The 14,086-nt window shown below is 46.1% G+C and overlaps 1 protein-coding gene across 1 annotated transcript in view; it reads left to right on the plus strand.

Moving 5' to 3' along the window:
- The window catches only part of LOC139921229 (uncharacterized), a 15,610-nt gene extending 7,381 nt beyond the window's left edge, over window positions 1-8,229 (plus strand). The window contains exons 2-9 of the mRNA XM_078282719.1: window positions 254-348; window positions 714-789; window positions 1,368-1,749; window positions 4,192-4,266; window positions 4,493-5,643; window positions 5,941-6,770; window positions 7,067-7,321; window positions 7,976-8,229. Of these exons, the coding sequence (XP_078138845.1) occupies window positions 254-348; window positions 714-789; window positions 1,368-1,749; window positions 4,192-4,266; window positions 4,493-5,643; window positions 5,941-6,770; window positions 7,067-7,321; window positions 7,976-8,229 (3,118 nt within the window). The remainder of the gene's footprint in view (window positions 1-253; window positions 349-713; window positions 790-1,367; window positions 1,750-4,191; window positions 4,267-4,492; window positions 5,644-5,940; window positions 6,771-7,066; window positions 7,322-7,975) is intronic.
- The last annotated feature ends 5,857 nt before the right edge of the window (window positions 8,230-14,086 follow it).

The raw sequence follows: 14,086 nt of genomic DNA on the forward strand, positions 1-14,086 counted from the left end.
AAGTGTGTAGTTGTGTGTCCTTGTGTTTTTTGGTGTTTTGCGTCTGCGACCTATGCACATGTGTAAATGTGCTTTCTGCATGTGTGTGTTTGTTGTGGGGGGGTAGACTGAGTTTGTATTGATCCATTAGGCGGCCATCAGCTTATTGATCATCCTCTGACCTGATTGATGTGAAGTTTGGCCAGGAGGCCGATTGATTAAATGATAATTGTGTGTGTGTGTGTGTGTGTGTGTGTGTGTGTGTTCTCCCCAGGCGCGGTTGTGGAAGGAAAAGGAAAGGGACGCCGGTGAAAGTCTTTGTCACCCACACTGAGGAGGAGAGCGTGCCTGAACACAGCTTCAGCCCAGGTGTGTGTTTGTGTGTGTTATATCTGCGTTCCGTGGTGTTGATGTCTGCCGTCAAGTGTGTGTGTGTGTGTGTGTCAATGTGTGCCTGTGTGTGTGCATGTGCTTCTGCCTGTGTGTCTGTGTGATTTGTATGGGGGTGGGGTGTGTGCAAGTGATTGTGACCTACTTTTGTGCGTGTGTGTGCTCGTGTGTATGCGTGTGTGTGTATGTGCGTGTTTGCACGTGTGCCTGCGTAAGTATGTACTGTGATGTGCACCTGTGTATGTGCTCAGGGAGGAGGGGTGATGACCTTCGTGTGTGTGTGTTTATGTGTGTGCGCATACTTGTATGTAATCCTTTTATACTGACTGTTGCTGTGCTCTCAGGTGATCGGAAGGAAGCAGCAGAGAATAAACGGCCCACACTGGATGGGCCTTTCTACAACACTGCTCCTCATAACTGGTGAGTGTGTGTGTGTGTGTAATTGTGTGCAGTTGTATTTATTTTGTATTCATCGGAGTATGTAGAATACAAATTTTTAATGTGCATCCTGATGTTTGCATATTATGTTTAACATTTTCTGTAGACTGTTGATGTCAGTGTGTATGCAAGCAGGCCTTTATGGACTGTCCATTTCCCAGCTTTGGTTAAGATTTAGGAAGGAAAGAATGAATGGAAGCTGATCTCAAGTCAGCACTCAAGAGCAGCTATCACCCTGAAGCAGTGTCTCTCAATCCTGGTCCTCGGGACCCACAGCCGTGCTGGTTTTCATTTTAGACATCTAATCAGGCACTGATTTACACCTGGGATGTCAGATGAATGCGGTTAACGAGCTGGTAGTAGAAAACCAGCAGTGCTCTGGGACCAGGATTGAGAACCACTGCCCTAAAGCACTGGAATGGGCTATTAGAAGACTATAAATGCATTGAAAATCCATCTTGAATCCATCAGAAATGGGCACTACATTGTACTTCAACCTCTACTCCTCCCTCCCCCTCCTCCCTCTCCCCCTCCTCCCTCCCTTCCCCTCCACCTCCCAGTGGTCCATCGGATCAGGCTGACGACGGCGGTTCCAGTGGAGCCAAGACCAGCTCAGCCTCTACACCAGCTCCTGCCACAGCTCCAGCTCCGGCTCCGGCTCCGGCTCCAGCTCCTGCCCCAACCCCGGCACCCACCCCCGCCCCCGCCCCGGCTACTTCAGCTCAGGCCCCAGCTCTGACCCCCGCCCCCACAGCCCCAGCTGCCCCAGCGGCCTCTGCTCCAGCCCCGACAGCCGGCTCCTTCCCTCCCTCCCCTAACTGCCGCATCCGAGAGGTGCACTGCGGCAGCCAGGTGCGGCTGGTGGTCATCGCCATCCGGGACATCACCAAGGGGGAGGAGATCACCGTGGACTACAGCCTGACAGAATGGGGCGAGAACTTGGTCAGTGGCTTGAAAGAGCATGCACATGTGTGTTTGTTTTACTATACCCGTTAGGACCTTCGTTGACTACATTAATTCCCTAACCCTTAACCCTAACCTTAAAGGAAAAATCCACCCTAAAACACTTAACACTCTTAAAACAGCTATTGGCGATGGACCTTGCATTTCTGGGTAAAGGCTTTTTTCTAGAGTCACCATTTTGCACCGGTGTTCAACAATTAAACAGGGAGAAATCCATCCAGACAGAGATGTTAATTTCTCCACAGACAGTAGCTTTACTAGACCAGAATGCAACACAGCCATAAGACATGTTGTGTTTTGAGTAAGGGGCGAGACTCTCACTTTTACTCGACTGGAAAACCTCTCACTCAGCAACGCTATCACTGTTGCTCTCTCCACCTACATGTTCTCAAAGCCCACAGTATCATATTTGCAACAACATCTTTTAACGGCTGGTAAATTCTGACGAACATACTTTGTATATAGTGTTGGTGGATTTGTGTAATCACATCTTTGGATTGCTTTCTCAAAATGACTAACTCATCAATTATCGTCATCCTGCATGTAAACACACAAAATCTGTTCCCTGTGCACTATAGAAAATGTGTTTGAATTCCAGTATATGCACAAGGCTTATTACAGTAGATGTCCAAGAATGCAAGAAAGAAAAATTTTCAGTTTTTGCAATCCTGGCGTCTTCAGAAATGCCTTGTATCACAAATGATACATTAAGTACCTGTGACTTAAAAGTTGATCAGAAATGTTCATTAATACTGTGTAAGGAACACATAAAAAATGATTAACAGAGCATTGGAACAGGAACAGAGCATTTTTTTTTACAACCTTTAAGGTTATGACAGTTGTATACTTGTTAGTATATGTTTACTAAGGACTGCCACTGTATGCATGGAAGTCGAGGGACGACGACTGAAGCTGTCGCCGGGTCGGAGTGTGACAGAGTGGGAATAGGAGAGCAGGAAAGGGTGGGTGGCAGCCACAGTGTTTAGTTTTGGGCTAGATTTAGTTGCCATTGTGTTAAAAAAGTATTAAGTATAATATGTGACAAATGGAGCATTGCTTTGTCTTTTGTTTTACAGTGAAGAGCCATGAAGCCATAGTAATTGCATTGCGTGGTTTGCAACCCTTAAAACCCAATGTAACATTTTTGATACATTTTTGTAACTCTTGAAAGGAGTGTCAGATTTTCATTTTTATTTTTATTTTTTTCACAAATATGTTTTTTAGGCTCCCCTTGGGCAGGTCTGATATTGGCTTAATTTGCATGCAAGTAAAAAAGGGTCTGGGCTTTAATGCAACAAGTTCAAGCACATTCTCTGGGGCTTGTGGAAATGCAGGAAATAACAAACTGAAGTAGAAGTGCACAAAACAGTTTGAGGGAAAGTGGGTACAACAAAAAGGTAAATTACAACACTTCATCACAAAGTAACTCCTAGAATGCATTGAGCATTACAAATTGATTATATGTAACAATGTGTGAGTATCTGAGGGTGTTTCTTTTCTTTAATCTTAACCCTTACCCTAATTTAAACCTAATCCTAGTTCTAACCGTAACCCTAAACCCATGTTCTAATCCTCAACTAATCTCTTCCTGATCTTTCTGTCCTTGTTAGGATATTTGGTCCTCATAAGTATAGAAATACACACACACACACACACACACACACACACACAGTTCACAGACCACTGATTACTATAGATAGGCTACCATATGTGTATTCACACACTGTTCACCAGCCTCACACATATGCACACACACACACACACACACACACACACACACACACACACACATTCATATTGCACACCACACACACAAAGCTAAACTAGGCATGGGGTTACCATGGTGATGGCTGAGCTCCCGTCCTCTCTCTCTACCTGTAGTCCTTTAGCAACAGTAACCATGGTTATTACATGACATCTGTTCTGTTAATGGATCTCATCAGATTGGATCAATTTACTCAACAAAATGATGATACCAGAATCCATTAAAGAAAATTAAATTGAGAAATTAGCATAGGTGTTTTCAATTGGACCATGGTCTCACCAATGCTTTCAAAGTCACATCTTCATATCTTAACTTTAGGTCTGTTTTCTGAAATGCAGTTTTGTATCATTGCCTGATTGGTTGGTTGGTTGATTGACTGATTGATATATTTGTGCTTTCCTCAGCGGTGCAATTTAATGTCTAACCCCATAGTCTATTGCTCAGTAGTTGAGATAGTGTTGGAACGAGTATCTAATTTCGCTCTTTTTCTTTGGCTTGTTAGTGGGAGATTTTGAGTCCTAATTAACCTCCGTGCTAACGACCAACTGTGGAGGGTGTCCTCCTGCTCTCTGAGTGACAGCTGAGGCTGATTGTGACGGTGAATATTAACGAGCAGAGCGCAGGCTGCTTTAACACGACTGCTCTGTCTCCCACAGGGTTTCCGTGGTACTGTGTCTCCAGGGCGATACGAGTGCAACTCTGACCCCGAGAATAACAACAATATCAAAAAGGTAAAAAAAACAAAAAAAAAACACTACCCGTTATATACATCATATAATTCCATCCAAGTGACAAGTGGCTGTTTATTTAATTCCCATACACTAATTTACCTGGACTTTTCTCACATCTACACACATTTTTTTTATTAACACCTTTTTTATTGCTACAAACATATCTTTGGCACAACATATGATATGCTTATCTTTTTTTTTTTTCCTCTCCGTCTCTCCCTTCCAGGAGGACGAGCCCCTCTCTCTGACAGCCCAGCAGCCGCCGCAGCAGCAGCAGCAGGAATACCTCACCCCCTCCTGGTCCCTCTCCCCCTCCTCTTCCCCCATCTCCCACTCCGACGCCAGCGACTCCGAGCCTGGAGACGAAGACAGCGCCAATCCCCGCGGGCGCGCACTCCGCCGGCGCAAGAAACGGCGCGGCACCCCTTCAAAGAAAAAGACCCCCCATCGGACCCCACCTGGACGGCCTCCCCTGGCCTCCCCCACCAACCTCCCTCCTCAGAACCGCCCCGCTCCTTCATCCCACCCTCCACCGCAGTCATCCCCTCCCTCCTCATCCTCCTCCACCTCCTCCTCCTCATCAGCCAGGCCTGTGTTCAAAGCCCCGGCCCCGCTTGGCCCCAACACCACAGCTAACGTCAACACGAATATCTCCAGAGGAGGGGTGGCCATAGACTCCCAGCGGCAGACCTGTGAATACTGTGGACGCCACTTCCGCTCCCTGGGCCGCCACCTGGACAAGCACCATGCCCACCAGCCCGAGGTCTGCTCTGCCCTCGTTGAGCGTTACACACAGATGCCCCGCCTGCATGTGCAGCAAACGCACCCCGCCGCAGCTCAGTCACACACGCAAACTCAGCAGCGCTCGCAGTCGCCGCAGGCCACGGCACAGACCCGCAGCGCGGAACTTCCGCAGAGTGGCGTCCAGGATCTCTCCATGTCCCCGCCCACTCTCACAGCAGCTAACCAATCCCCTACCTCCACCGGAAGAAACTCCACCCCTCCCGTGCTGACTCCTCCCAGAGGACGGAGCGCAGTGCCAGTGTCCGTCTTAAAGAGAAGCCCACCCCCTGTGGCCGTGACCCCGCCCAGAAAGGGAGGAATGAGGAGGGGAAAGAAAGAAAGACAGGAGGAAGAGGACGAAGAGGAAGGAGATGTGGAGGTAGTGGAGGTGAAGAGGCCCAAAGAGGAGGAGGAGGTAGAGGTGGTGTGCCCTCTCTCCTTCAACAGTAACCCGGCCAAAGAGATGGAGCCGCCACCAAAAGAAGAAGAGGAGGACGAGGAAGAGGAGGAGGAAGAGGAGGAGGAGGAGGAGAATGGAGTGATGGAAGTGGAAGACGACAGTGGAACGGAGGATAAGGAAAAGGATTTGCTGAGGTAACTTGAAATCTTTGCCTACTTTGTGAGCGATGCATGAAATTACCATATGCATGAAACATGCCGTATTGCTGAAAAAAAAAAAAAAAAAAAAAGGCAGCCTGGGCTTTCAGAAGGACATTTATTTTATTCCAGAAAATTACCTAAATCTGTTCAAATTTGTCAAATTGTGAGTCTGGTATATTAGACATTGGGAGGGTTAGATTGCAGGGAACTGTAACAAAACAGCCAACAAGATCAGGTCTTACAAGGCAATTGAAACTAATGACAAGTACCTCACTTTGTCTCCCCCTGCAGCAGTTCGGGACGTCTCCACATGCTGCCCCTGCTCTCCTCCTTGTCCTCCCTGGTCCTTTACCTGCGTCGGCTGCAGCACTCGGCCTTCCTGTCCCTGTCTCGGCAGCTGCAGTCTGCCGAGGCCTGGCGCCTCCTCTGCCACTCCAGCCTGGCGCTCCTCATCTTGTACAACAGACGACGCGAGTGTGAGGTCTCCAAGCTGTCCATCGTCGAATACCGCTCTCGCATCACTCCCCAGTGCCCCGTACCCGTCCCGCCTGGCGCCCCTCCGGCTCTTACCCCACTGGAGGCCTCTCTGTCGCCCTTTGAGCGCCTGGTGCTCCCCCACCTAGCTAGAGTCGGGGTGCAGGGTAAACGAGGGCGGGTCCAGCCCCTCATCCTGCCCCCTCACTGCGAGCCCTGCCTGGAGCTGCTCCTGCAGACACGGCAGGATGTGGGAGTGGACCCTGCAAACCCGTATGTGTTTGCCAGGCCGTACCACTCCCCCGCCACGCCGCTCCGAGGCACCGATCTCCTCCGCAGCCTGGCCCGCTCCAGCGGTACGCGCAACCCCCGTGCCCTGACCCAGACCCGGGTGCGGCGCCAGGTGGCTATCCTGACCCAGCTGCTGCTGCTGGGAGAGGGAGAGGAGCCCGGGCAGCCGGGAGGCAGCGCCGTGGAGAGGCTGGAGCATTTCCTGGAGAGGGAATACCATGTGACTCAGAGCTGCGCCGGAATTGGCCAGGACCCAGGCCTGATGGGCAGAGTGGGTCGAGTGGTGCTGTGTGGAGAGAGAGACGGAGTGCTGTTCAGAGGAATGAGCCTGCACCACATCTGCCTGGAGCTGGACGGTGAGATGGATGGATTGATGGATGAATGAATGAGTGGATGAATTAAAAATGTTATTTCCGAGCCCCCACCTTCTTTTCCCTATGTGCTCAAGCATCTCCTGCCTTGAAAAGAGTTACTCCCCTCCCTCCTGCTTATCATGTGTATGTCTGTGTGTGCGTGGGAAGTGTTTGAGAGCTGTAGTGGAACAGTTTCTGCTCTGACAGGTAGACTAATGAAGTACTGTTCTGTTAACTCTCTCCCCCTCCTTTCTTCCCTCCTTTCCCTTTCGTCCTTTCCTTTCCCTCCCTCTCTCCAGTGATGTCAGGAAACTCTGCAGACTCGTATTCGGAGGGAGAGTCTGAAGGGGAGCAGGTGAAGGAGAAGCCCGAGCCGCCCGCCCCCGCCCCCGCTCCTCCCCCGACACCCACGCCCACCCTGCTGTTTGTCAGGAAGGGCAAGAACAACGGGCGTGTGGGGCGACCCAAGAAGCTCAAGAACACCCAGTCATCCGCTGCGCCTGCTCCCCCTCCGCACACCAACCGCAGGAGAGGCTCCGGTCAGCCCCGATCAGGTTCGTTGATATGCATCTTCACCGAGTTCAGTACGCAAATGTTCATGGCAAATGTGTGTGAGTGAATGAGAGCAGGAATAGGACTGGAAGGTTTTATGATCACCCAGAATTGTGAGTTTTGGTGTGTGTGTGTGGGGTGGCTTATTTGAAGTTTAATTTCCTTCATTTCAAATGAGAGAATCAGTTACTGCGGCATTGTTCCATTGCAGATGCATTGTCATGATGAATTGCGTTGTGATACATGCACATATTGCGTGCGCTGGATTTATTCTACTTTAAAGTGCCGATTACACATTAGTAAATTCAATTGTATTAGCTTTCTGTGAAGTTTTGGCGATGAAAACATTTTGTCAATGAATCAACGTTGCAATGAAAAGATACACTATAATACTACAATCAGTTTCACCTAAATACATTTGGACCAAGGGATCCTTGCGTAGAACACTGCTTATGATTGGCTGCAACATGAATGCATTATGGATCATGGAAGTGTGATCCTTCCTTCCTACCTCTAGTTACAAAACAGCCGTAACTTTGTTTTGTTGTGTGTGTGTGTGTGTGTGTGTGTGTGTGTGTGTGTGTGTGTGTGTGTATGGTGCTCAGGTGTCTTCTAAAACTCCCTTCTTCTTCCCTCCTCTCCTCCCACCCTCTCAGGAAAGCGTGGCGTCCTGAAGCGTCCTTGGTCGGAGGCGGAGCGCGCGGCGGTGGAGGAGCACCTGACTCGGAACATCGCCGAGCTCCGCGTCCCCGCCAAGGCCGACTGTGAGCGCTGCCTGCAGCAGTGCCCCCTGCTGGTCAGCAACCACCGCGACTGGCGAGCCATCAAGTTCTACTGCCACAACCGCATTCAACTGCTGAAGAAGAACCAGCGGCGCGACAGCGATCCCCAGCCCCTCATCGTCTGCTGAGAGGGGGAAGCGGTCGGCGTTGGGGGGAGGAGGGGGGAAGAGGGGGGACTGGAAGGAAGAACCTAGTGGATGTCTGGTATAGTGCAGTTGATCAGAGCAGGTTCTCAAATGGCACCCTGCTGCCCAAGAAACGCACTAATTTTGAGAGGACAGTCCTAAATTTCGCTCTACTCCACTTGTAGTGTGGTCGTTTTTGACATGGCTTCTAATTTGACACCCGATGGCATTTTGTTTTGAGCCACACAAGAACTGTAATTTCAATTATCTTTTGCTGCACTACTTCAAGGTCTTAACATTACACTAGAGTCTTCATGGTGCTCCTGTACTGAGTGTTACATTTTAAGTCTTGTCAAAAGCAGTGCGCTTGGAAGGGTGCCATTTGAGACGCGCCTTGGGGGACTTTAGAGACCATAGCACTGGCCACAGCCTGTGTTGTATTGTATATGGACTTTTTTTATTTCCTTCCAAAATTGATACACTAAATTGATATGTAAACAAGGGAGGCAAGCTAGCCCTACAGTGTTGTTGTATGAACGTCGTGGAGTAGCACTAGTGTTTTATGGACTTGGAGACGTTAATAGGACAAATGGCCTCTGCTTGGGCCACACTTTCCTTTTATAGTGGCTCTATAACTAGAGTAGGCCTAACTACTGCTAAGCTAGAAGAATAGCCAGATTTTTCCTCAAACAAGCTAGTTCTTCTTTTCATACAGCTGACTGTGCAATTCTGACTTTGGTTTGACTATATTTGGACCTTAATTTACATATAAGGTACTAGGTTATGAATGAGTTATTCTTTTGCGGTTACTTTGAAGAGATGTTTTTTTTTGTTTGTTTTTTCAATTCAAATGGAACACAATGTCGTGAGGGAAAATAAATGATTTTTTGACAAACTCCAAAAGTGGGAGTACTGTGTCTCATGAAAGAGACGGTGAAACATCATCAATACATTGTGAAGCCTAAGATGTGTAGTTAAGCCACAAAGTCCAGAAACATTAGAACTGTTCTGCAACCTGTTGCTTGGGACTCTTGTCCCCTCCCTTGAAAACAGATACAGTCAAGATGTCAACAACTACCACTTTGCCCAAGCAACAGTATGTCCTTGTTTGCATCGTTCCTATTGTTTGTTTTGTTGTGCCTGTTGCACATTTGTTTTTCAAAGCAGTAAAAAAGGTGCTATAGGCTATCAAGCTGGATATCACTTTATATGTGGCAAGGAGATTTCCCTTGGTTGTGTTAAAGTTTCTTAAAAAGTGGGCATTTAACAGAAGTGGACGTTCCGTGTTGCCACGTTAAGTTGCATCATCTGTGTTGTCTTTTCCAATGGCTAGAGCTCCTCCTGTCCTTTCCCAGCCACACTACATGGTTTGCAGCTCGACTCGATTTTTTGGCTTCTGTCAGTGTTGCTAGAAATCTGTGTCCATTGGACTAAAACCTCCATGAAACCTCAAGACAGATACTTGAAGTTATTTAAACCGTTCGCATAATCTTTGTTTTTTTTCGTGCTCTAGTCTTGCCAGTTACATTGTACATAACAAATATATTATTATCATTATGCTAACTGGTTGTTTGTGCTAGGCTATATGTAGCTTTTTCCATTTCTGAGTTATTGCTATTTGTACATAAGCCTGTTTGTAAATAATACTCACAGAAACACAAAGAAAAAACAACACAATGTATGAAAATGCCTTGGTTATCGTGTTATGTTTTTCTTTTTTATAAGTCTTATAAAAATGTAAAGCTTTATCTCTTGTGGTGTGGTTATTTATTTTAATGTCCCATTTAACAGAAAAATAAGTGTGATTTTTTTTATTGCAAAAATATTATGCTAGTTAGGATTTGCTCAGTTTTAAAGTAATTAAAGATTTTCTTGAATGTGCAACTCTTAAGTGCAACTTCTGCATAGCACCAGAACACCTTGATTTAGAGGCTAAATGAAACGTCTTGTTTTTTTTTTAAATTTGTGTTTCGCTTTTCTTAAATGAATTGTGCTGGCCTAGTTTTAAAGCATTTCCCCAATCTACACTGGTGCTTTGTGTCACACATGCAATTCACCATTAAGGACACTAGGTGGAGGTGTTGGTTCATAGACCAAATATGTAGTCTCTGTTCTGACAAATGAGAGGTGAGGAGTAATAAAACAGAAGGGCAATAAAGAATAGTGAGAGGAAACTAATTTAATTTGCAATGACTGATGCGCAGCTAGTTAATGATCCTGCCTTTAGTCCCTCAACCTTAAAACTGTAGAGTGGATAGATAGATTGGCAATACGACCGACCGATGATGTCATAGTCCGTGGGCCCAATGAGACGTGAGGTGGCATACGTCACTCCGGCTGACGCAAATTCAGATTTCTGGTCTTCAGACAGCAGTATTGGCAGGTTGTTGGTCGTGTTGTGAGCAACCGGAGGATCTGGGTTCAAGCCTTGAGCCGCCCTGCTGAAGCGTCCTGTCACTTAATCCCTAGCAGCTTCAGCGCTGGAGATGACAAGCAAAAACAATTACTTGATATCCAAAATCTGCACATATCAACTGCTATTACAGCCTAATAGGATCCACAGGCACGGATTATCATTAAACGTTGCCAGGCCGAAATTACCATAAATCAAATTGAACCCTTTTGTGGATGGACCCTTATAGAAAAGAAGTAACGTGGTAATCCAGTAGCAAACCTGCGTGATCCACGCTGCAATTCCCTAAAGTGTCCAGGAGATGGCGCTGAATGCACGGAGACAGCAACAAACGCCTCACTCCCTCATCACCCCCGCCCCTCCCGCCTCTCTCCACTGTTAGAGTAAATCAACGCTTAATCACATTGGGGAGAAAATTGCCGCTGCGCTGCTCTCTATGGATTTTCCATCAGCTGTTAAAGGCAAAATACCTGCTTTGACATCATTGATTGGGATGTGGCCACAAGTACAGCGTGCTTGAAAGTTTCAGCCCACAGAGAGCAGAGCAGCAGCAATTTTCTGCCCTGTGTGATGTAGTGTTGATTACCTCATTAAACTGTCAAATAAAGGCAAAAACAACAACAACAATCAAGCAAGCCTAAACGCTGATTTGAAGATGGAAATAAGAGTGTGGCAGCTGATCCAGAAACTAGAATGAGAGAGACTGAGAGAGATTTTTTATTTCTCAAGTTTTCACTCGCTGCACATATCCCACTGGGTTAAGGTATGAAAACTAGAAAATAACAGAAGAGAAAACTCGGAAGAAGAAAACGAATGTTGAAGATGGCATTGAATATGAATCTGTCCCTGTATGTGGAGCATAATCATTTGTGGTGGCTAATTTCAGTGACATTTTTTGTCAAATGTTTTGAAAAAGGAAAAAAATAATTAGTTTTAATATGGGGTAAAAATCATGTTAACTTTCTGAAAATAAATAAATGAATAGACTTAACTAATAGAAAATGAAATTAAAAAAAAAAAAGTAAAAGGAAATGAAGCCATGGCCAAAGTGAAACCATAACACTGTCATGAAGCATAGAATACACTGGTGTGTCTGACAAAAACTGATTAAGGTGATTAAGTTGATTTTACTCTCCAGGTGCACTGGTAAAGAACAGTAATTTTAACTGAGATACTTATTGATTAGGACGATCTATGTACAAATGACCCATAACACCTACTTTTGGCATTTTTCAAATTTGCTTCTTAAACATTGTTCTTTCAGTGTATTTGTTCATGAATCTACTTCCTTTTGTCATTTACAATGAAAGTAGTCTTGAAAATCAAAATGTATGTTTTGTGACGACCTTCCCACTCTGCTGGCTCTGTATGGCTCTGGTCTGTCCTGCAGGAGCCTGGTGGGCGGGTTCGTCATTGAGACTGATGGAGAGCACCTGGGCCCGGTGCACTCCTTGTGCATAAGAAGCCTTCAGATCATGTCTCTCCCTCCTCATCTATGCACACCTTTTGTTCTGTTCTTTTGGTTTGATGTAGTTTGTGTTGTTTGTTTATCCCCTAGAATTTAGTTAATACATTATTGTGTTAACTTTTACTTTGGCGTATGGCTCCCTCATTGTTGCTTCCTTGAGCCGGGTTGTAACGGTTTCAAATCACAGGTTACTCCATCTTCTTCTCCAAATTCACTTCCAGCATCAACTGTGCTGCTGAAGACGGAACTGATATTGACATCCAGCTTTTTGACGATAAGGTCTGGCTCCAATGCTCGCCATATGCAGGGAGCTCCTGGAGCTTTTGTAAAAATATATTCCTTTATTTAGAGAGCTGTTTTACATCATTCTTAGGTGGATATGATGTCATTTTTACAGAAGAATCGGGCTGATGATTGCAACCCTTGTGCGCTTCTGTGGAGTGGTTGACCACAAGGAGTCAGGAGTGTCTCTCTTGAGCTACTTGGACACAGACTCAAAAACCTCTCCTGCCCTTGTGTCAGATTAGAACAATATTTAATAATAACATAGCTGTAATAAGGTCCTATCTTTCACAGGCTTAAATAAATATTGCCCCTCCAGTGTATCATCGGCTTTCTCAAGGCAATAAATAAGGTTATAGTGTTTAACACGCCCGCTCTCCACAAAAGTGTGTTATTTCAAGGGCATTGAGTGCATATTAATTTGAGATGATTGATTAAACCATATATTTATCCTTAATATATTGTGGTTGGCTGTGGTGCTTAAGCAGCTGAAAGTTCATGGCTTAATCAATGCAGACCTCAAGCTAGACAATGTAAAGATGAGGGAGCTTTTTGTGGAAGATTCTGGTCTGGGTCAAGGACGTGGGTTGACATCATTTGATCGAAACTGCTTAATGGACTAGGCTTAACCCATGTAGGTGAAATGGGGTCTTGTATTTTTAACCTTTTTTAATACCAAAAGTAGCATATGACTGTTGTCTGTACTGGTAAAAACCTAGTATCTCCAAAATGTCAACTTGTGAGATAGACAGCCTTGTTTCTAGAATTTTCAAGAGTTACAAGGTCTTTATCCGACAGTGACAATATTCAAACTGCTTGATTTTTTGACCCTGAAACTGGAAATAAGCTCCTGACGGCTAAAATCTGCCTCCACTCCACTCAACCAGCACTTCTGGAGACTCGTGGTACCGTACTACACATTGCATTGGCTTGCTTTTACAAAACCCGCATTCAAAAATAAATGGACTGTGTGTGTTATGTTGTAGGGTCATGACTTTAATCCACTTCCCTTGTGTTTCGTCCTCCAGGTCAGACCCTCAGTGACAGCGACGCGGGTCCTGGTGCCTGAGAAAGCAGCGAGGGGGAAATCTATCCGGCTGTTGAAGGGGTTTCTGCAGATGGACCCTGATAAGAGGCTTTCACCCAGATCTAAACCACCTGTTTCTGAGTCTGACTCCGCCAACACGTCCCGGTAAGAGGGTGTGTATGTGTGTGTGTGTGTGTGTGTGTGTGTTGGGCTCCAGGGCAGTGTAGTCAGAGAGATGTGGACCACACTCAGAAGAGAATGGAAATATTTCAGCGGCATACATTACAACTACAGCTATGATTAACTTGTTATTTGTGGGTTTTGTCCACCTTTAGCTCACTCCGAGGTGCTTGAAGACTGAGGCCAGGTCTGATATCTGGAAGGGCTGAGCTGACGAGGCCTTTGCGTATCATTACAAAGTGATCATTATGTTACACAATCAGACGCACTTGAGAGAACTGGGCTTTCTCCAGCACTCAACGTGAAGTGGGCTAAGCTACAGTAAGGCGAACAGCAGGCCTGTGCAGGATAGAAAAACAATTCACCTGTTAAGGCCAACAAGGCAGAAACCCACAGAAGACCTAATGAGTGAGATGTAATAACAGATATAAACATATAAAAGTCTCTTACAAGGACAGAGGGAAGAAGCGCTGCATGGGTCAGATATGAA

The sequence above is a fragment of the Centroberyx gerrardi genome, chromosome 3 (assembly GCF_048128805.1).
Source record: "Centroberyx gerrardi isolate f3 chromosome 3, fCenGer3.hap1.cur.20231027, whole genome shotgun sequence".
In the NCBI taxonomy this organism is placed as follows: Eukaryota; Metazoa; Chordata; class Actinopteri; order Beryciformes; family Berycidae; genus Centroberyx; species Centroberyx gerrardi.